This window comes from Xiphias gladius, chromosome 3, assembly GCF_016859285.1.
Source record: "Xiphias gladius isolate SHS-SW01 ecotype Sanya breed wild chromosome 3, ASM1685928v1, whole genome shotgun sequence".
Classification (NCBI taxonomy): domain Eukaryota; kingdom Metazoa; phylum Chordata; class Actinopteri; order Istiophoriformes; family Xiphiidae; genus Xiphias; species Xiphias gladius.
In genome coordinates, this window is record NC_053402.1 from 5,491,031 (window position 1) to 5,515,186 (window position 24,156).

At 40.0% G+C, this 24,156-nt stretch overlaps 1 protein-coding gene across 6 annotated transcripts in view; it reads right to left on the reverse strand.

The window, feature by feature from the left end:
• Positions 1–7: 7 nt before the first annotated feature.
• Positions 8–24,156, reverse strand: part of abcc1 (ATP-binding cassette, sub-family C (CFTR/MRP), member 1) — a 43,231-nt gene continuing 19,082 nt past the window's right edge. For 3 of the 6 annotated variants that reach the window (XM_040124109.1, XM_040124106.1, XM_040124105.1), the window contains exons 14-31: positions 22,720–22,807; positions 21,117–21,186; positions 20,471–20,597; positions 18,757–18,933; positions 18,019–18,186; positions 13,517–13,691; positions 13,196–13,256; positions 12,475–12,604; positions 12,147–12,354; positions 10,925–11,235; positions 10,479–10,678; positions 10,139–10,265; positions 9,296–9,397; positions 7,444–7,590; positions 7,109–7,267; positions 6,564–6,730; positions 4,845–5,039; positions 8–4,397 (exon numbers count right to left, since the gene is read on the reverse strand). In XM_040124109.1, the coding sequence (XP_039980043.1) occupies positions 4,289–4,397; positions 4,845–5,039; positions 6,564–6,730; positions 7,109–7,267; positions 7,444–7,590; positions 9,296–9,397; positions 10,139–10,265; positions 10,479–10,678; positions 10,925–11,235; positions 12,147–12,354; positions 12,475–12,604; positions 13,196–13,256; positions 13,517–13,691; positions 18,019–18,186; positions 18,757–18,933; positions 20,471–20,597; positions 21,117–21,186; positions 22,720–22,807 (2,721 nt within the window). In that variant the 3' untranslated portion in view covers positions 8–4,288. The remainder of the gene's footprint in view (positions 4,398–4,844; positions 5,040–6,563; positions 6,731–7,108; positions 7,268–7,443; positions 7,591–9,295; positions 9,398–10,138; positions 10,266–10,478; positions 10,679–10,924; positions 11,236–12,146; positions 12,355–12,474; positions 12,605–13,195; positions 13,257–13,516; positions 13,692–18,018; positions 18,187–18,756; positions 18,934–20,470; positions 20,598–21,116; positions 21,187–22,719; positions 22,808–24,156) is intronic. The other 3 variants (XM_040124108.1, XM_040124107.1, XM_040124110.1) reach the window with 2 other exon arrangements.

A 24,156-nucleotide genomic window follows, 5' to 3' on the forward strand; every position in this document is an offset into this window, starting at 1 on the left:
ATTAATTAAAGCACATATCCAAAATCAACCAAAACTAAGGGGAAATATATACTATTTACGAAAAAGGCTGACCCATAGAGAGTTTTCAGCAGACTTTAAAAAAACAAACAGATTAAACAGATTTCCAGAGTTTGGGAGCTACAAACTCAAAAGCATGGTCACCTCTGGATTTTAAATAGGAACAGGGAACAGATAAAAGGCCTTGATCAGATGATTGGAGAGGCCAACCACTAGAATAAAGGCTCAACATCTCTGCTATATAAGCAGGGGCCAGGCCATGTAGGGCCTTGTAAGTAATTAATACAATTTTTAAAATCAATTCTATATATTACTGGAACTCAATAAAGGAAGGCAACGATTTGGGTGATGTGGGACCAACAGCTACTTTTTGTTAACAGCCTAGCTGCAGCATTTTGGACCAGCTGTTGATGGGCTAGAGAGGACTGAGTAATGCAAGAAAAGAGGGAGTTGCAGTAATCTAAATGAGAAAAGATTAAGTTATGTGCTAAAATTCCAAGTTTTTGGCTGATAGTATAGGTTTGATTTCGGCAATATTTCTCAACTGAAAGAAACAAAACTGAATGAGCTTGGTAATATGAGGTTAAAAGTTCAAATGCTGGTCAGAAAGAACACCAAGATTCTTAGAGGTGGTCTTGATGTTGCTGGCACATAATGCATTAACAAACACAAAGTGGAAACATAATAAATGATCATTAAATTTGCCATTTTCTGTATTCCTTCTTTTGATGATGATCTAATGATTGGTTTTTAACATGGAATTGCAAATCCATTTTAAAAAGGATTTTAAATTTGACTTTGTTCTGCCATTGGCCTTTCCTATTCCACTTCATGACTTATTTGTTTTCTGTTTCAGGCTTTAGTTTCCATTATGTTATTGGTCTACTTAAAAGAAGGCTCTCTTTAATTTTAAGATGTTAGAAATATACCATCTAAAAATGAAATGATTAGAACTAAATACTATTTAGGTATGTTTAGTTTAGCAAACTGAATATCCGCTTGCTGTCATCTGACCTGGTGTGTCAATATTTTAAAGATTTTAAAATGGAATTTTATCTGCTAATTTAATGTTATAGAAAAGTGAAATCTTACCAGAAAATTAACAAAAAAATACGATTATTGTTTTTAGATATTAATTTGGTTTTATTTTAAAACTGATTACACAAACAAAGAAGTGTATAGATAAAACATAAAATGTTCACTTTCTAATCATAAATATGTAACACAAATATGCTTTATTCAATCTCCAGATGCTTTTCATCATGTACTGAGACAACTGCTTTTCAAACTAATTTCTACCTAAAGCAGAACTTTTACAGCAAAGACAATGTTCCCAAAGAACACTGGCAGTAGCTACAATCAGCTTTTCAACAGAGAAGAGAGTCTTGGTTTAGCCCTAATGTCCCACAGCTGCATATACATGGGTATACTGATGTTAAAGTCGAGCCATAATGATGACGTGGTAACATAGGTCCTACCATCCGGTACCCTCACACTAACCAACCAGACTGACCAGCACTGACACAGGAATCCATACTGTTCTGTCCCCAGAGGAACAGACTATTTATGGCAATGAACTCACACACAATATGCCACTATCTGTGAATATTACGTCAAACTTTCTACAGGAGGATTAGGGGCATGTGAAAGACACTTTTGAGTCATTGGAGTTGAATCTGTATTTTGAGAAAAAAAACAAATCAAAATAAATGTCCTCCATAGATCTGCATGTTTCAACTTCAATTTTGAAATTGACTTTTTTTTTTCATTCCAATCTTAATCTAAACAAATCTGTCTTTTCTCTGAATGCATAACTCTTAATTTTTCATTTGGCCCTAATCTTAAGTAATACATCTTCTGCAGTTCCACAAAGAAAAAACAAACACATCCCATGCAACATCAGTATGTTAAGTTTGGAGAGTTTGCTGGTAACACGTGATATTAATGGTGAATGACCTCATCAGCCTAAATATTCCTGTATTTTCATACTATTAACAGCTTGCATGGAAGGTGTTACCAATAGGTAGTGCTTGGAAAATTAATTTCCGAATCGTTTTTCACTTTAACTAAACTGATTAAAATACCTTCAGAGCCCCTGAAGTTACATGCACAAAAAATATCCACAATGTTTCTAGTGCCCATTAGAAACAATGTGCACTACAAACTTTGTGTTGCGCTCTTTAAACTACAGTTTCCTGTGCACACTAAATGTTTTTTTGTATGTACAGGTTATCTATCCCACAAGAGAGCATTTCTGGTAGAAACATGACGACACTTGTGTAGTTGTGGTTGATGACGGCAAAGCAAAGCACTAATGTCTTTATAAAGAGGTTTATACAACTCCTTGCATGTATATCTTGCCTCCTCTGTGAAGAATAACAACAGACAAAAAATAACTTGCCACTTGTAGGCAAGTGTACTCAGAGTTCTTTGTATGATGAATGTTTGCCTAAACACTAGATAGTAACTACAAATTATTACTCTTACTGGGTTATAATATTGGTGTTCATCAGAACACATGCATTTAATTTCTACATTTCTGCTTTATTCAATAAGATAACACAGCAACTTGCTAACAGAAATACAGCAATGCAAATAAATATAACTGGTCAAATCATTTTGAAAACTGTTGTCAGAGCTCAAGTGAGACTTTGCACACATTTGTTTGTGTGAAGCATGACTTATTGGCTGTAAACAATTAAGAGATATGTAATGTCTACATTTAACAAAGTGAAGCAGGAAAGATTACAATGTCCATTTTGTTAATGCTCAGTACTGTGTGACCTCATTAGAGTTCATCTGCATACAGCCAAGGCTGCACACCAAAGAGAACAGAAAGTCTAATAGTTGCCTTGTAACACTCTAAATCATTTTGTTGAAACTGCATACTTACTGTAACAACAAGGTATTGTTTTGTGTACTCAAAACACTTCCGCTCCAAAGGATTTACTACCTGAGTGGAACCTCTGACTGAACCAGCAGCTTGAATGAACACAATTTAGCTGCTGCTGAACACAAATGCACAATAAATAATCAATGCTGCATGTAAAGTAACAGTCAAATGTGATCTGTCTGACAGATTCCTACAGTTTGTACGTTTTGTAGATTTATTGTGGTTTATATGTGGCCTGGGATTTTTATATGGCCTTTGACATCACCAGTGTTGCTGATGTTTCTGACCAATCAGCTGGGACACCTGCTGTTGTTCCAAACAATTCCACCCCCTCCTCATGATGCTCTGAAAGTAAAACTGAAAGTGGGAAACAACACTCGTCTCTCAGAAGAATCATTCCTGATGATCTTACATTCAGCTAAACAAACCAAATGAACTGTCTTGCATCAGCTAGCTTAGCTAGCTACAACCTCAAAAGATTAGGTGTGTCTCAGTTTCAGACTCCTTACTAAAGTAAAGCAGAATCTGAGTCCATTTGGCTTTACAGATAGGTCTGGGGATATTTAGAATGTTACAATACTGCCAGCCTTTCCCTTTAAACTGAGTACCATCTGCATACTGCATAATTTCCTGTAAAGTATTTTTGATTTCTTAAACATTAACGGTAACAAACAGCAAACTACATAAGTTAGTAAAGAGAACAGTATTAACTGTAACTAGTATGAACTATGGAATTAGGACAAAGCAGGTGTGAGGCAAGAATTTAACTTAATTCACTTAATCTCACTTAATATTTGTTGTTCTGTTTGTGAGGACAATAGGAACAGTCAGAAGTCCACTTTATGTGTTGTCTGTGGGAGCAGCGTCTCCCACTGTCTTCTCAAACTTGCCCTTCAAAACAACTGGTCTATCTGAGGGAAGTATTTAGCACTAATGATTTCATACTTACCAGACAACAGTCTTTTTGTCCTCTACTGACCTCAGCTCTGGCTACCACAACCAGAAGTACACTGTTCACGAGACACTGTTCCATCACTGGTACATTACTCTGTCAAATTAAAAGCCAAGTTCTACATCCTTTGTTAGAACTTCCATGGCAGAAACAGTAGTGAAAGACCATGAAGGGACAGGAAGAAACCAGGGTACATAGACATGATCTGGGCTAACAGGAAGAAATCTGTAGTTCAATGAGGATGGAAGTTTAGGGTGGAGCAGGTAAAACCAAATCCCTTGTTCTCATCAGCACCCTTGCTTGAATGATCAAACAAGTTCCTACTTTAACTCCCTCTCACTCTAACTCTGGACCTCCATTTCAGGAGCCAAAAGAGCTGGGAGTGGCTCAGAGTAGCAGCTGGACAAAGTGAGACAGCTCCCACTTCAGACCAGCCCAGCGTCCTTGGCCATCCTGTAAAAGGCTCCTCTTTGAGCGATGAGATTAGAGGGGGAGTCAAACTCTGCCATCTCTCCCTTGTCCAACACCAGGACCCTGGCGAAGACAGAAAACGGATTAAAATCTTTCTGTTCAAGTGGCACAAAAAAGTAACAGTACTACCACTTCTTCTACAATATGTCTACAATAACTACCTCTACATCTGCTCGTACTAAAGCCTCAAATCTGCCTCATGCACCTGTTGTGTGCAGGTATACACACAACGTATCTCAAGATAATGACAAACTACTGTTTGGTATCTCCAGATGACATTAGAATCCATTTGTTATCTTTAGATTAGAAAAAAGCTAACAAAGAACTATAATGAAATGACAATGCCATGATACTAAGATAACAGAATGACCATTGTTGGCAGTATAAACTGGTACACACACTCAGAAATATGTAGGTATTTATGTGTCAAACCATTGCGTGTGTGTGTGTGTGTGTGTGTGTGTGTGTGTGTGTGTGTGTGTGTTGCGTGTGTGTGTATATACACAGTACCTGGTGTAATCCATGATGGTGTTAAGGCGATGAGCTATTGTCAGGACGGTGCAGTCCTCAAACTGAGAGCGGATGGTGGACTGGATCAGATTGTCTGTCTCCATATCCACAGCTGCTGTGGCCTCGTCTAGAACCAGGATCTTGGTCTTCCTTAGCAGAGCTCTGGCCAGGCACAGCAGCTGCCGCTGACCCACACTGAAAGGAAAAAAGGGAGAAGTGTTTTAACAACCCAAAGCTAGTACATCACTTACTTAAACTTAACTCCTAAGGTGTGTTTGGGCTCAAGTCCAGGTTCTCGCTGTTCGTTATCAGTTTTTTTTTTTTTTTTTTTTTAAATGGATGGGTCCATTTCAGCCTGAGGTAAGATGGCCACTGGTCCTCTGGCTAGACCTTTTCAGACCTATGAAAGGCCCAGCTGTCCACCTACTAGAGCATGTTTACGTGTTGATGCAAGATTTCAGTGTACATTGGAGTCTGGATGTCAGAGAGCAGGACAAGCTGTACAAAGATTGTGCGAGAGAGATATGAACTATGTAGTGGTGTACCACTTTCTTTAGACATACAATATGGATGACTGATTCCAGGGTATGTGAAGCTTTGTGGGGGGCTTTACTGAAAGTTATGTATAGTCTGTAAGGCTGCTCTTCCAATAATGGCCATTTTCTGCATTAACTAAAAGCCAGTTCCTAAATACTCCATGCAAATTCTTTCCAATCGCACTTACTCCTAGTGCTGCTTCTTCTGTCTGGTTTGTATGTGTTTGCTCCTCTCCTACTCTCCTTGCTCACATATACAGTAATTTAATACAGCTGAATTCCCAATAAAGCTTTTCTCATTTACATGTTTTTCTGTTTCTGTTGTTAGACAACGGAACATGTATGAAATAGTGACTGAAACATGGCTCATTAAGACTACATGTTAGCCAGCAGTCACTTCCAAGCAATTTCCAAGCTGCTGCTCTGCACTGCCTAAATCCTAATTTTATAGCCATGACGCCATCTGACAAAATCAACATACACATAGGTTAAAAACAACTGCTGTTATTTTGGCTATATTTACTTGTAAAATGATCACTCAAAAAGACAGTTAACGTCTATGTGGCTGCTGTACAGTCAATTGAATGAGATACATAGAGAGGTCTGCTTCTGAAGTGAAAGCCTGACCACGCAGTTGTGGGGCAATACTGGCGGCTGTCTTCTAAGGAAGGCAGCTAAGGTTGGTTCAGAAAGTCTCTAGATTTGTTGCTAGGTGCTTTTGTGAACAAAAGTCACTGAGGGGATATGACAACTCTGTAAATCTAGTGACCAAAGCGCTAAGTTTGTTACACTGTCTGTAAACGCTCCATGATGTTGCAATAGAAATCACTTGCTCCAATTCATTTTGAAAAACCATTGCCAATGGGGAAAGTCCAACACTTGGCCGGACAAGCAATGGTGTATCCTCAGCTCTCCATCGTGGCAGTCGGCTGACCAATGGTGTAACTTTATTGTCAGTCGGTCAGTCACGGACATTCGCATTTATAGGGCTGGCCCCACTGTTGCAGTCCAGCCAAAAACAGCAAAGTAGAAGCGGAATAAATTAGTGAGTAAGAGCAGTGTTAGTGTTATAGGGAGAAAGTGTTGTCATCAAAGTGGTGATTTTGACTGCTGTTGGACAGAAGACTTTTCTCTGCAGTTGAGGTAAATTAAGTTTGCATGACAGTATATAAAGCAGTTATACCTGAGGTTCTCTCCTCCTTCACTACACTCATGACTGAGTTTGTCGGGCAGGCCGGACACAAAGTTCTTGAGATGGGAGAACTCCAGAGCCCGCCATATTTCCTCATCAGAGTATTTGTCAAAAGGATCCAGGTTCATCCTCAGAGAGCCAGAAAACAGAACTGGGTCCTGAGGAGGAGGGAGAGAGTCGTATGTCAGTGGATCACATCATGACACCGACTGCTGTCTGGATTTCTGAGACGAGGGATAAGTTAGTTGTGCCCCATCTCCTTAGAAGTGTGCTGCCGACGAAACCTTCACAGGAACTGAAGCTACATCTCCATCTGCCCCTAGTGACAATAAAACTACACAAGGCACACAGTGGACCGTATCATCTGTGTGTGATCTACAAATGGACATACTTAACATAGGCTGAACAACTGGTGTGGTATCTAGTGGCCATAATGACATTTTTCAAAATGCCCCCTGGGCCAGCATTCATTTCCATCCCTGGACCATTCAGCTGTCATTTCACTTAATGTTCTCTTGTGTCCTCTCTGCACTGACCTGTGGAATGATGGTGATTCTGGAGCGGAGCTCATGGAGGCCCAGTTCAGCAATGTCTACCCCATCAATAAAGATGTGGCCCTCGGCTCCCTCGATGATCCGGAACAGCCCCAGCGTTAGGGATGACTTCCCTGCTCCAGTGCGCCCAACAATCCCCACCTTATTGATAAATGTAGTAGCAAATATTACAAGCCAGAGACATACTGTAGACACACATACATCAACACAGGTTTAACGCACATACACAGTCACACACAGTACACACAATCGTGCATCAGTTCAGCCACAATCAAAAAGTCAAACACTGCCTCCAGTGTAGTGATGTAACGCCAGACCTTCTCTCCTCCGTTAATGCTGATGGTGATGTTGCGAATGGCCAGGTCCAGATCATGGCGGTAGCGCAGGCCAAAGCCTCTGATGTCTATGCAGCCGTTGGATGGCCACCCTTGGGGAAGGCTGGAGGGCTCGTGTTTCCACTCTGCCTGGTGGTCAGAGGATACATATTTAAATAAGCACACGAACAGTAATGAGTCAGAAGCATTTGAATGTTTTAGCTCATCAAGGTGGAGCTCATTTTAACTGCTTTCTATTTGGCTGGGTAGTTTATCTTGATATCTTACATTATATTCTATTTGGATGTTTTATAAGATGATCGTATGTTTTGTTTGAAAAATTCTAACTGAAAAGTAACTAGTGACAATAACACAAATATAAAGGTAATATGTAGTAAATGTCTTCAATGTGGTGCGGTCAAAGTATGAAGTGGCAGAACATGAAAAAGTACCTCAAAGTTATATTTAAGATTTAACCACTATGAAAACAGTGCCTACTGTCAATAAATGAATTGTTGGATTGCCAGATAATTTAACAGGGAATAGCTACAACAATCAGTTGCAGCCTATAAGCAGCAGTTCAACCAAATAATCAGCACACAGTCCAGTACAGAATCTCCAAATGGTCAAACTGTATCAACCAGCATGAGAAATGAAATATATGCACTGATGTCACTAAAATACATTTATCGTTAAAGGACTGACTAGTGTAGATCCAGCTGAGATGGATACGGGTTGGAATTCAAATGCATCTTGAGTGACTAGTTGTGGTCTCAGTGTTTAAGACTTTCACAATCTGTTCCCATTTCCTGTGGGATCAGTTCTAACCTTACAAGTGTCAGATCTTACAAAATGTCATCAAACGCTGTTAACTGCCCCCAGGTTGTTTCTTTACTTCACTTTGGTTCAGAGCTGGGTGTTTGAACATTGGACCTGGACCTACCACAGCTGCTGCCTATACTGCTACCTATGCCGGGTTAACTTCTTAGCTGGCCGCAGTGATGTGGAAGTGACATCAGTGTTAGGGGTGGTTATATGTGTACGAGACCACACTTCTGACCACAGCCAACCACAGCCATGAGTGATGCTGACCGCAGTTAGAGGAGAAACACGTGCTAAAGTTTCCCCCAAAGCAGTGTCTCACTGCTTTCAGCCTGATGTTATTTTTTTAATTAACTTTTCCTTCTGTCCTGCAGCCTCAGACACACATTCAGTGATACACACCTTGTTGCGTCATTAATGTGGCTGTTGATGTGATTTGGTGAATGTGAGGCAGAAGCCAGTCTTACTTTTCAGCTTCACTGATACTTACCATCAGTGTTCATCATAAACTTCATATTTGGTTTATTCGTGATTATTTGATGTTTTCTGAAACTTTATCTGCATTACACAGAACATCACCTGTATTCATATATATAGACACAGTAGAAGTGTGACTCTACATCAAGTTTCCTGTAAGTTTACACTGTGTCCGATGTCTGTCTATTCCCATAACAACCCACAGTATGTGTATGTGTTTGATGTGTAAGGCTTTGAGGTCATGATCATTACTTTATTTGCACGTAATTGAAACACCATCCTGGTATCTAGACTTCAGTGTGAATAGTCTGACTAAACTTTGTAGTTATTTGTTTTCTGTAACTTCAACTGGTTTTCACAGTATATTATCTGTATACCTACATATAGATATGGAAAAAAACAGGATTCTAAATCAAGTTTCCTGCACCTTTAATCCTAAACCCCAGTCCAAATCCAGCACCATGAAGGACTAAAGTAAATCTTCCCTCTAAAAACACATAAGTAATTCTGGTTCTTAAAGGGGTTTGACTTTTGGAATGTTTGTTTTTTTGTGTACCTCTTTCTCTGTTTCACTGTACTCTGTCACTTTCTCCACAGCCACTATGTTGGTCTCCACATCAGAGGACATCCTCACCAGCCAGGTCAGAGAGGCAGTCAGCTGCACATGGGACAGGGGACAGCAAACCTCTAACTTATATGGTCAGTTCAAACAAGAAAGAAAAAGAACATATATTCTCTCCTACCACTGGTTGCATTTATCCCCTTACATAGTTTTGGTTTCAAATGTCCAGGTTTTGAAATCTCTCAGATTTCTGCCTCCACCCCAGTACAATGGCATTAAAAACATTATTTTGGAATAGATCTCATAAGCAGAATTTCTTTTTTTAAATCCCACTTACTTTGGATGATCAACAGACTTCACTGAATAGGTTTCCTTGGCAATTGGACCCTACTTAAATTTAGTTTCATGTGTGTTAATTGTTATTGGCAATCAGATCTCAAACTCAGAAATTATCTCAGAAAAAGAATGAGCTTTTCTTTGAGGAAAAAAAATCAGAAAAAATTACAAAGGCTTTTGATAAATATCAAATCACATAAATAATGTGAGGAATTGATTTAAAGAATGAACACAGTTATTGACAGGTGAAACTCCTTATAGTGAACTGGCTGTTTGTCTCTGAGCTCTGAGGTGAATGAAAAGGTTAAGTCATTAGTTATTGGTAGCACTGTCATCCAACATTTTAGAGGTTACTCCTATCCTCCAGTTGTTCAGCCCCTCTCAGTGTGGGTATGAAGTGGACCACCAAGAGGGTGCTGATCTGGGAACAAAGCACCCTATAGGATAGAGTGGTTTCTAACCCATAACTTAGGTAACACAGGTTTGAGTTTGGGTGTTTACCTGGAGGGCATAAGAGATAGATAGGCCCATGATGCCTGGACTGAGGCTCTCTCGAGCTATGACAGCAAACAAAGCAGCAAATGACACGATGCAGTTTCCTACAAACTCCAGGCGGACTGCCAACCACCTACACAAACACAGATTCATTGACACAACAAGGAAAGACTATTGTAGCAACTAAGTAGCAAATTCAGTGCAACTGAAGAGGGTACATTACTTGGGGACATCAAAAGTACTCTTAAAGTAATCTGCTCATTTTTCTCTTTTCTTCAAAAAAGACTATATTCTGTTGCAACAGGCACTGAGCATAGTAAGAGTGAGTCTTAACAGTGCCCCTGACCTGTTTGCCACTATACTGGGGTAGTAAGCCTTCTGGTTGTGGTCCACCCGCTTGTCACTCTCACAGATGAAGCGATCCTGTTCACCAAAGGCTCGGATGACGGAGGTGCCCAGCAGTGTTTCGTTGAAGTGGGTGTAGATGGGTGAACGACTGACTGACTCCAGACGCTTCAGCTGACGAGATGATGCCACATAAAACCTCTGAACAGAAGAAGGAAAGACATGTCTGACAACTGCAATCACATTGATTAACCAGTCAGAATTAAATACAGTACAGCTACAAGTTTTAGGACAGTGACAGTTTACATTCACATCAGATGAACAATGTGGGAACTGTAGACCTTTTTACACACAGTCCCCCATGTTTAGAGGACCAAAATGTATAGAAAATTTATGAAAGTAAGGAAAAAAAGCAGTTGTCTGACCTTATGAAAATTTCCAACTAACCTGCACAAAAAAGTAGAGAAAACCGAGAACAGGAATGATGATAGCTACCAGCGGTGTAGCAATAAGGATGATAACACAAGCACCCAACACATTGAACATAGAGCCCATGAACATCTTAATAATGCTGGGGATCACTGAGTCAATGGTGTCAATCTCCTTGGCAAAGCGGTTGACCAGGTTGCCACTGGGGGTTCGCTCAAAGAAGGACATAGGTGAGCGTAGGACATCATACAGCATGGACCGGTGCAGGAACCGTGACGCCAGGATGCCCCCGATGGACATGGAGAGGGAGTAACCAAAGACTGCTACACCTGCAAAATAGCAGTGGGGTTTGTAGGGTAAGATGGTTTGTCTGAATATGCTGTAAAAATGTCAAACACACACATCTACACTCTGAGGTCTGAAACACACCCTGCTCTACCTTAGAAGTTACACACAAGTTTCTCTTGAACTGCTGCGTTTGAAAAAGTGTCACTTGAGCTCACTGAGAGACACAAATTAGCTGCACTTTCAGTCAAATTAAAAACAAGTCCTACAAGTTTTGAGTAATAAAAAAAATAAATAAAGTTATTATTTCTCTGTCTACTGGACTGCTTTGCCAGTCAAACCTCTCCCTCCTGCTTGTGCAGTGTAATTGGCTGATTTATATTATATCTGCTGTCAGGAAAATCAAAGGTCAATTGGCTTCACCCCCTTTTTATAACATCATATTTTATCTTTCATTTTGAGGAGGATATCAAGTCATCTGAAGTCAGGCTAAAGCTCAAGTGCAGTAACAATTCACTGGTGTCTTTTTTTTAATTGGTCAAGCGGAGTCTAAAGTCAATAAATTCATGACTCAAGTCATGATTGTCACGACTGCCACTGTAAACCTGTCAGGGATGGATGCTGCAACTGATATGATGCAATAGCAGGTTGTCTCAAAACTGCATCACCACAATGCTGCAGTTTGTGAAACTACAGACATGGACAGATAAATACCTGATTCGTTTTGAGATTTTGTTTCCTGGTTCAGTATCTTGTTAGAATGCATGGGTATTTGTTCAGTGGGAATGACAGAAGAGGAAACCATAAAAAAAATGTTCATAATGTTCTGGTGTGGCAGAATGATTCTTTTCAAATTTTTTAATTCCCAAAAGGTTCTTGTCTCAAGGAATAGTTTAGTTCTTGTTTTTATTTCCTTATTGTGTATCTGCTTCTCCCTCCTGTTACCCCTCCTTACCCTGGGATAGGCCAAGAGCACCATACACCCCTAGTCTCATCAGTCTATCAGGCTGAGTGCCATTAACCATGGGGTCGTCGGTCCACAGGCTCAGCCAGTAGTTGGACAAGAGGGAGACTAGGTGATGGGCAAGGAACAGCAGCAGACTGATGCAGGACAGAAGCACCCCGATGGCTTTCAAATAGGCCCAGAATACAGACAGCTTGACCTGGGCAGGGAGAGGAGGCCAGCTGGGATCAGGCTGTGGTTGGGACCATCACATACTGCACCTGGGATGTACAATGATGAATTAATTGCTCTGAATTGATTCAGCATATAAAGTCTCTACCTGTCCCATGCTGGCCTTGTCAGCCTCTGTCAGCTTGCCCACGTCAGGGTTCTTGGCCTTCTTGCTCAGCTCCATGCCCTCCTTGCCCACCTGGGACAGCTTGGAGACACTGCTGACACCTTGAGTTCTGCTTACACATGGAGCAATAAAAAGAAACAGGAGACCTAAAACGATAAACAACTTTATCATGATGAAGTAAACATTTATGTATGAGGCACGTACAAGTGATTAAAGAGAATCTAGGGTGATTACTAATTATCTCATACTTACAATGTTCTCTGAGGTAAAAAAAAATACATATACAGACCAATGGGAAAGTGGTCTCGGACTTCTGGAACCCATGGTACATGAAATCATGTTTTTAGGCATTTAAAACTGAAATCTCTTTACAAAACTATTCAGACCCTTTGCTGTGGTACACAAAGCTATTGTCAGGTGGTTCCTATTTACTTCAAATATCCTTGAGATGTGTTTAGAACTTGATTAGAGTTGACCTGTGGCAAATTGAATTGATGGGACATACTTTAGAAAGGCACACAACTGTGAATATGCATCCACTGCATGTCAGGACAAACACAAAAACACGAAGTCCATGGAATTCTCTGTAGACCTCCACGATAATTGTTTGTGGTGAGACATAGATCAGAGTAAAGGTCTAAAACCACTTCTAAATCTTATTCCTCTGCATTATAGAGCTCCATTATTGTCCAGTTTCACTCACCCAACAAGAGCAGTTGCACTGCCATTCTCTGTTCCTTTGGTTCCACTCTTTGGCACAGATTCTAAATGCAGGGAGGAACCAAAAAACGTTATAACAAAGGACTGATCACGAAACATTATCTGCAACCACTTCAGCAAACAACTAAAGTGCAAAACATAATCAGTGTTCATGGAGCGGGTTTCCTCTTTCTCAGTATTGCAGTTAATCCTTGGTGTGATGAAGGAAAATTAAATAATACTTTATAATGCTGTATATTTAAATTTCCACCTGGCAGCCAGAACATACAATCATTGTGGTTGTGTAAAATGCAGTGTGCCTAACCATTGTTGGCAGTGTGGTCGACAGCAGTGTATGTTCGCAGGAACTCAGCAAAGGCTCCATCTGTGGCCATGAGCTGCTGGTAGGAGCCCATCTCTGTGACCTCTCCCTCCACCATCACCAGGATCAGGTTGACCTGGGGTAGGTAGCTTAGCCCATGGGTCACCAGCACACGAGTCTGCACACAGCCACACACATATAACATGCTTATATGAAAAAAGTGATTTCTGTACCATTTTAAAGTCAGTAAATTATTTCGTGTCAGCACTATTATAGTCATTCAAAAACCTTTAAAACTACGGTGTTACCATGCACACATATCAAAAACCTAAACTCTCTTGAACAGACTGACACACTCTGTCCCAAGCATTTTTTTTTTGCCTGAAATCCATTTCTGAGTTCTTTAATACTGAATATCGGCTGATATCTCCTGATAGATGAATATCAATTAATCTTAAATCATAAATTTGTATATACAGTACATAAATGTGTATATATACACACACACACAGGAGCATAACTATATCTTCGTACACTTGCCTCACCACACATATGCACATATACATACAGTATGTGCACATACAGACAGACATGACATTGGGGCATTATAAAAATACCATCATTTTTAAAATACACGGTTTTTAAATGCTTGTCAAAAGTGGACACAGATGTTGATAATCTAATTTTTTTGGGGGGCCCTGACAGAAAAAAAAGGTGGACCTGGGAACAAAAAGTGGTGACTGATAAAGATGATCTAAGACCAGGTTGAGGCCCATAGGATGTTAAGAGATCTATTATATACTGTGGTGGCCATCCAAGTTCTATTTTAAAAGTAAGTAATAAAATTTTCATCAGTTCTAAAATGCAGACAAAACCAGTGCAGCGATGCTAGGCCATGAGTTATGTGGTCCCTTTTGTTAATGTCGAATAAAACCAGAATTCAGGCAGCTGAATTCAGGCAGCTGAATTCTGAACCAGTAGCAGCGGTGAAAGCTGCTTTTGACAGAGGCAGGAATACAAAGAGTTGCAACTGTCAAGTCTGGAAAAAATAAAAGCGTGTATGATCTTCACCATATCACTGGAGGAAAGAAAATGTATTGTATATATATTTCTATTGCAGACGATTCTTAATTGTAGGAAAGAAGCTTGAACAACTCTCTTGACCTGCTCTTCAAAGATTCAAATATGGTGTGTGGCATAGGGAGCAGGAGAACCCAGCTAATGTTTGAGCACTTCGATTGCACAGTGTGGAGCAATTAGTAAGACCTCTGTTTTACTATTTTTGAGCTGCAGGTAGTTTTGATTCATCCACTCGTAGGCTTCAGTTAAACAATTATGCAGGGGGACAATGCTATTAGGGTCATTAGGTATGACAGGTTTATGTAACTAGGTGCCATCTCTGTAACAGTGAACTGACATGTTATGTTTTGGCATGATGTGACCCGATGGAAGCATATAAAGTGAGAGAAAGACTGGACCCAGAATGGAGCTTTCTGGCACATGACAAGTGATGTAAACCAAGGAGGAGGAGGAGCTACCAAGGAGTACTGAAAAGGTTCTGTTATACGGATAAGATTTAAACCAGTTAAGAGCTGGAAGTGAGAGTCCTACCTAATCCTTCAAACAATTTAAAAGAATTTCATGATCTTTTGCATCGAAGGCGACATTTCTAAACAGATCCCTTCATCTGCATTTAAAAGAAGGTCCTTAAGTCACTTTATGGAGAGCTGTCTTTTTACTGCATGTAAAATAAAGCCTGTTTGGAATTCATGTCAAATGGTATTATTATTTAAAAAGGTAGTTATAAAAATATGTTTTTCTACCTGTGATAAACATGGCAATTTAGGGATGGATAGCTGGAGATAGCTGGAACAGCAGGGTTCAGGTTTGATTTTTTTTAAAGAGGGGTTGTATGACCGCATGTTTAAAATGGATGAACGAATGCCTCTGTTGAACAAAATTGGCTTTCATGTCTGTAATTTTATTATGAAAATAAGTAAGAAATTCTTCACATCTGGCCGAGGGCTGCAGTAGCTGTTAATGCAACGAATTTACACGATTAAACAAAGTGATCTGATGCGGAGGGGGTTGCGTTGAACGCCTTGTTACACACCGTCAGAGAATGGACTGACCAGCGGAGGCTCAGACACAGCGAAGCTCACCTTTTGGTAAGCACCTATAGGCTACAGACACATACATGAAGTATGATAATTAAGATTATGAATCTAGATGGTGTGGGGTGAGGTAGAAGGCAGAGTGTGTGGCAGCCACCGTAATGTCTCCAGTGCCCTCTGTGTGACTGACAGCACAGTCGTGTTCACTGCAGCAATTTTACACACAAAAACTATGTGAAAACTAAAATCATACTTGGTGATATATGCACAGTAATAGAAGAAATTATTAAAACTATTGACACTCTCTTCTGCAATTCTTTGATGCTATTTGATGTTATCTTGGATTTCTAAAACCAATGATGATAATTTAATCAGTTAACTTAGTTAACGGGGTCGAGTTGAAAAGGACTCAGTATATTCACGCCTAATATCAGCAAAAGGCAAGCCAGACTTTCCTGAATCCTGCCACCTGCCACACCCTAGTATCAACCTAGCATTTCAACATCTGCGAGGCACTCCACTGAACACAAGTGTGAGTAGCATATAGTCCGGCCCTCTCCTCTGCGCTCCAGGGGTAGGGAATGTGATGTTGAGAAAGCGCTGATGAAATATTGAGCGGAATTTGATTTGAGATTAGAGTTGGCTTCTATCTTTTACAATTGAGAGGTGCTCATGGAATAGTTATGGCACACTATCATAAGCACAAATGACACTGCTGGTTTTAGTATTTATGATAAATAGATTTTTAAGTAACGTGATATAAAGTGAAATTAAATGTGTGAGAGGCATCATTCATTTCTACAATCTGGCTTCAGTTATTTATTTATTTCTTATGGATCCCAACTTTTGTGTGGGAAATGGCATATGCTTCTTTCAGGCCCTGTTTTGTATGTAAGCAACACTTACAAATGAGGCCCCAAGAGAGTTCTAACGTACAGTGGTGTCCAAAAGTGTTAATGCTGTTGGAATTACAGTGTCCAAAAGTCTGAGACCACTTTCCAATTCAAGTGGTCTCAGACTTTTGGACACTGTAATTCCAACAGCATTAACATCACTAGCAACAGAAACCCAGGAGAAAGTTGACTGTCATGGTAAATATAAAAATCACCATATTGTTACATTTGCTGACCACAGTGTTATTATGTCTCTTCTTATTCAGTCAGATCAATCACATGGACCCATTATGCAAAAGTTCATGGACTAGTGCAACAGATCTTTCTTAGATTGAAATGTATCCAAAACTAAAATGATCATCTCAACAAAACAAAGACAGTCTTCCAACAGTCATTCATAGCAGAGATTGTACAGACCTACAGATACTTGGGAACTGTGTTTGGTGACAGATTGAGATTCAGTGAAAATACAGAGGTGATTTTGAAAAAGGCTCAGCAGTGTCTGCATTGCCAACGTAAACTTAACTCCTTTGGATCAAATCAGAGATTAATGACCATGTTTTATTCCTCCTTTATCAAAGGTATTTTAACTTTTTCAGTCATTGGCTGGTTTACTTCCCTTTTTCAAAAGGACAAGAACTGAACTGCAAACTGTTGTTAACATCAGCTCTAAAAATATTGGCAAAACACAAATACCAATAGCACAGCTTAGTACTGAACAAACCTTCAAAAAGGCAGATAAGATAATCAACGACCCTAAACATGACCTCTATGACCACTTTGCCAATGCGATTAGGACTGCCGTTTAGATTGCCTACAGAAATGACTGTAGTTTGTCAGATCTTCCCTTTGGACCTGCTTTGGCATTATGTTGTTTATTCCCTTAATTGATTAATTGTTTAAAAAGAAAGAAATAGAATCAAATTGTTACAAATGACAGGTATCATGTGGTTATGTTTTTGAAAGAAAGTCAGTATATCTGATATCAAACACATTAGATGATAACATCTAATTACTATTAATTTCTATTATCTGGAGGCTGAGCAGGTGGTGAAAATATTCCAGCGCTCAAGCCTCTTCACTCAGTTAGTGGCTGTTTATTGAGAGTGGTTCTAACAGAACCCTTTCTTTAGAATGGTTCTAACAGCCACTGAATGAGTGGCTGAAACCATGGTGAAACCCTACAGACATAAATGATTTTCTGTAATGTTGGATATTGATGAGATAGTTTTCTATCAGTTTTGTTATTCCATAGCTGTCATTTTGCACACATATTTTTTCTCCAGGAGCATTTGGTTCTCTGTACTTTCTGTAGTTTTCACGTTGGGTTTTTCATTTGCCAAACCTTATAACACTTTTTTTGTTGTTTAATCTATGTTCATACAACAACATTGATCAGTCAATTACCTATAAGCAGCAGATTGAAAGTATGTGACATTACTATACAATGAACTTCCATCTGGTGCTTTAGGTTGGTTAAGCTTGAAATCATACACACCTTGTCCTTCAGCAGTCCCTGTGGGCCAATGACTTGATCAAAAATGTGTTTTCCTACATGAGCATCAACAGCAGACAGCGGATCATCCAGCAGGTAGACAGCCCGGTCACAGTAGACAGCCCTGGCCAGGCTCACCCTCTGCTTCTGACCTCCGGACAGATTCACTCCCTGTATATAGGAGAGACACACAGAGATAAAGACAGATAGAAACAAGGCAAGGCTAATTTATCTTTTAAAGACTGTTGTGTCTTGGCTCATGTCTATGTGTGTTTTTAAACTGTATACAGTCAGCATTTTATAAACTTGTCTCTAGCAAAGGTTAAAAGAGATCAAGTTAGTCAAAACTAGGAGGTCCTTTCTTCAGGGGGTTGAAAACATACAGGAAACAGCAGGTTGAAGATTCCTTGTGTTAGGCCTGACCCTGTTCATTTTAGACAAAAATGTCCTAATCTCAAACTTAATTTATACTTGAAAAAGCTCAGTGATTATTAAACAATCAAAACAATATATGTGATATCAAACTTTGGAGGTATGAAAAAAATACAATAAACTTACAGTCGAGGAGCTTTCATAAAAAGTATTTTACTTCATGATGATGTTTTGAAGAAAAACTGCAGTCAGCTGTGGAGCTTTCTACCTATTCATCTATCACAAGGTTTTAAAAGTGACAGCTTCAAACAGTACTCTACATTTGTTCCACTCTGCAGATAAATGGACTGTGTGGCCACCAGTTGGTACCTTCTCTCCAATTTCTGTCTCATCTCCAGCAGGAAGGATCTCCAGGTCAGGCGGAAGGGCACATGCTTCCACCACACGATGATACCAAGCCTCTCTCCTCTCCTGACCGAACACTATGTTGTGTCTCAGAGTGGAATTCTGGATCCAGGCCTGCTGGGGAACATAGGCCACCGAACCCTACAGGGTGACACACACTGTACATTTCATGGCGTTCTGTAGTTTATGATGAGCAGTCAGACAGAGGACATTCCTGCCCCCAAAGGATGAACCACTCTAATTTAATTTCCCCACGGCCTACAGGTAATGCAGTTTTTGGACAGAAATTATCCTAGCCACTCACATTAATGGAAAAATAAAACAAAACAAAACAAAACAAAAAAAAGTGTGATGTTATTACAAACAGTGTGTCTTTCTCAGTACCACCAACTCTGACTGCCCTCAACCATCACTGGGAGCTGGTCAACTTTAATTCTGTGTGCAGGCCAAACTACAAAATTAGCCTGTTGGCTGCTGTCTGGTTAGAGTCAATTTTCAGTAGGATAAAAATGAGCTAAAACTACATCAAAAATAACCTCTGACACTTGAAACTACTGAAATATTTTACCGTTTTAATCAACAACTAAAAACTAAAAAAATATTGTTTTAATGCATAGTCTTATTCAAAGATGCTGAATCACACACTGTAGCTCCTGATCAGTAAAACACTTTCCTGCACCCAATAATATCTTCTCTTTAGAAGCTGATTATATGTTTGACCTGTTGCAGTAAGGTTAATAAGAAGCTTTTTCCATTCAGTAATGCTCTGTCTCTGTCAGTAAGTTTCTCTGATGGACTAAATTCTTCTACAATCCACTGAGCCTTAGACGGGAAGCAGCAACAAAACAGCTGAGACAAACTATTCTGTGGATGTGGATGTAAAGTTACTGTTACTTTCAGTCAGCTATCTTTAGTGTTGCTATCAGACGGAACGAGTAACATTGGGTTCCAGGATTCATGTCAGCAGTCAACAAGTTAAATCTTCCTCTAAATGTTATCTAACATTTTAGCTTCTCCTCTCAAGCTAAACCCAGACAATGAACAGTATTTTAGTGAATGAGTGAATCAGCTTCTGGATGATCAGCTGCTCTGCAGAGGAGACAACAGGCAGCTGCTATAATGCTAATGCTAATGCTAATGCTGGATGAGCAGGGAGGACAGACAGGGAGAGCGGGTCTGTTCAAACAGAGTCTGTGAACAACAACAGGATTCACTGCAGAGAGTCAGTCTGTTGTATTACTGTCTGGTACAAATAGGTAACAGTGGCTCAGTTGTAACCACTGTAACTGTACCCATCAAATATGGCAATAGCTGTAGCCTCAGAATGTTTAGGAGACATAGAAATTAAAAGTGTACAATGAAACCGCGACTAAACTTTTATTGAGAAAAACCAGACTGGAAACTCCAGTAAAAGTCAGGTTTTAAAATTAACACTGGTTAGTGTTCTCTCCGCATGCTGCTATGTGTGTCAATTATGTGTACATTTTCTTGCCTGATTAAATGTGATTTCTGTCTATGTTTTGGACTCTGAGATACAGAGCACTAAATGAAGAATTGTAAGGGGTGAAGAGTCTTTCAGTGCTTCTTGGAGCCCTGGAAATCTCATGATACTACTAAATGTTGGAAAAGCAGCAGGTATTGTTTCAGTGTGTTTGAGTTAAAGAGTGAGAGCAGCCACCTTGACAGCCACGGTTCCCTCTAGTTTGTCCATCTCTCCGAGCAGGGCGGACAGCAGCGAGGACTTTCCTGAACCCACGTGTCCCACTACAGCCACCAGAGAGCCTTCTGGGATACACATATTCAGCCTGCACACACAGGGAGATTCAGCTCACTTCACTTTCATTTAAGGAATAATCCTGTTCCTTTCTTAATAAAGAACTCATGCGTACTTATGAATCAATATGTATTGTTTCTAAGCTTGTTAATAGTTACATTCTGAAGTAAAAAAGAAATATTTTGTGTGTTGCTCTGTGTGAGTTTTAGGGAGAAAAGAGATGAGCAGAAAAAAATAGAAGTACTGCTATTTTGTACTAAAAAGACTAACTATGGAAGATGTCCACTTGATTTGACCAACTCAGACTGCTGAAGCCTCATTTCAGTTTCAGCTGCACTTTAGACAGAAATTGTACACAGAATGAGGACAGTGGATTTTGTCCTCCACCACGTGCACTAACATTTTTTTGGGAAGGGAGCTCAGTATGGACAAAAGTTTTTTTATGAAGTAGTGTGTGCAAGCCTGTATCTTGAACATTAAGCTTTTTTCTGTATTTATTTTTTTATTTACGTGTATACACTAAAGCCTCCTGAGGAAAGATGACACACACCTCGTTAGAGTCGGTGATTCAGTTCTGGACCAGCTGAAAACTCCATCCACTATGGAGATACTGTGCGGGGCTGGGGGGAAGAAAAAAGATATATATTAATAAAGTGCATGTGAAAGACCTCCAGCAGCCATGGCCTAGAGGTTAGAGAAGCGAGGGGAGTGAATTGAGAGCGCTTTCCCTTCCAATACCATCGATAGATGAAGTGCCCTTGAGCAAGGCACCTAACCCCCCAACTGCTCCCGCTGCAACACTGTGCTCCAAGTGTGTGTGCTCACTGCACCTAGTATTTGTTTGTGTTCTCATTGCTACTAGTGGGTGTTTTCAGTACTTACAGATGGGTTAAACGAAGGGGTCAAATTTGTGACAAATTTGTGACAAAAAAGAATTTTGCCTCTGTACAACACCACGATGGATTTGAAACGAAGCCATCAAGACATGATTGAAGTGTAGACTTTCAGCTTTAATTCAAGGGGTTTAACAAAAATATTGCATTAACCATTTAGGAATTACTGCCATTTTTATAGTCCCTCATTTTTAGAGGCTCAAAATTATTTGGACCAACTAACCTAATTATGAATATAAGGATTATTTTTAATACTTGGATGAAAATCCTTTGCAGTCAATGACTGCCTGAAGTCTGGAACTCATGGACATCATGAACTGCTGAGTTTCCTCCCTTGAGATGCATTGCCAGGCCTTTACTGCAGCCGCCTTCAGTTGCTGCTTGTTTGTGGGTCTTTCTGCCCTCAGTTTTGTCTTCAGTAAGTAAAAAGCATGCTCAGTTGGGTTCAGGTCAGGTGACTGACTTGGTCATTGAAGAATATTCCATTTCTTTGCCTTGAGAAGCCCTTTGAGTTGCTCTCGCAGTATGTTTTGGGTCATTATCCATCTGTACTGTGAAGCACAATCCTATCAGTTTTGCAGCATTTCACTAAAGCTGAACAGACTGTATAGCCCTATATAGTTCAGAATTCATCCTGCTACCTATATCAGCAGTCACATCATCAATAAACACCAGTGACCCAGTTCCAACGGCAGCCATACATGCCCATGCTATACCACTGCCGAGACCTTGTTTGACAGATGATGTAGTATGCTTTGAATCATAAGCCATTCCTTTCCTTCTCCGTACTCTTCTCTTCTCATTATTCAGGTATAAGTTAATCTTGGTTTTATCTGTCCAAAGAACCTTGTTCCAGAACTGGGCAGGCTTTTTTTTTTTAGATGTTTTCTGGCAAAATCTAATCTGGTCTTTCTGTTCCTGAATATTAACAGTGGTTTGCACTTTGTGGTAAATCCTCTGTATTTATATTCACAAAGGTGTCTCTTGATTGTAGTCTTTAACAATGTTACACCTTCTCCTTAGGAGTGTTGAATTAAAGCTGAAAGTCTAGACTTCAATCGCATCCTAATGGCTTCCTTTCAAATCTACTGTGGTAGTGTACAGAGGTAAGATTATGAAAATTGTGTCACTGTCCAAATATTTATGCAAATAATTGTACATAGACAGCACAACATGGGATTGTACATCTCTGAGAGAAGACAGAAGGCTCAACAAGTATAGCAATAGACAGGAAAGCAGAAGATAAAAACAAAGACTCACAGCCTACTACTGCTTTGTGCTCCACACTGTGTTCCTGCAGCTCCTCGTGCGATAGAAACACTCTCAGCCTCTTCAAAGACACACTGGCCTGAAGACAGACACAGAGGGACAGACCCACAAGACCAGCAGTGGGATGTTGAAAGGACTGACACTTCAAACTAGTACTAGTTTTTAATGTTCACATAGGCCCTGTTCATACCTGGCATTAACATGCATCCTAGGTGATCGGATCACAAGTGGACAGCTGTAAGTACAGATGTGAATGCACCCATGATGCATTGAGGACGCACTGAGAGCCAATCACTCAGACCAAAATCGCAGGTGGTCGAATTCTTTTAGCAATGTTTATGTGAATTTGTCCTGGGCTACATTGAAGGACCACCTACTCAATTGACTTCCTCTGTGTAAGCGGATGTACGTAGTCATTCACAAACAAATACAAGTCGGAAAAATCGCGTGAGCTGGCTTTGTCCATGACATCTGAAAATTTCGGAGTCCATAGAGATACATTATGAGTGCGTCAAAGATCCTGGGCGATATGTTTTGTTTGGAACATGCCAAGGAAAAGACCAAGTCTGTATTGTTTTGATTTCTTCTTCTTCTTTTAATTCCCGGCAGTCTAGGCCCCAGGAAGTGCATTGCCTCCTCCTGACAGTTAAAAAAAAACAATACATTTGGTCTTCGCAAACAGAATTGATGTATGGGTTTATTTGCATATAGAGCGTGGAGGTGAGATCTGATCCCAAGTGGTCACTAGATACGCATCTGGAGATGCATTCTAATGCCAGATGTGAACTGACGTACTTAGAGCTGTCCACTTGTGATCTGATCACCCAAGACACATGTTAATGCTAGGTATGAACAGGGTCATAGTTTAATTTATCCCATTTCGTCAAGTTTCCCACTAAAAAAAAAAAAACACTAAAACCCCAAAACAACAGAAAGACAGTTTAACTGTTTTCCTTCACCCTCAGTATTATCAAGGTATTTCTTAATATTACTGACAGTGTGTCTTTTCAGCCAGGTTTTTGGATATCTGTCTCAGATTTCTGCTTCCAGCCCAGTATAACGGAGGTTAAGGGAATTAAGTCTGTAGTGGTCCCAGCAGTGAGACAAATTAGATTAAATGAGACACAATTCAAGAGCACTGTGTCTTTCCACAACTGTCTCTGAATAATGGAGGAGGTTCAAGCACCAGCAGTGTTGGAAAGGACTCCATGAATACTTCCAAAACACGAACAGTGTTGCTGTGTTCACATCCACCTCCTCACCCCAACCCTTTTTCTGTGCTTTACAATTTGCCTCACACACACACACACACACACACACACACACACACACACACACACACACACACACACACACACACACACACACACACGTTTGTTCTACTATCCCCACGGGGACACTCATTGACATAATTAATTCCCTAGCCCC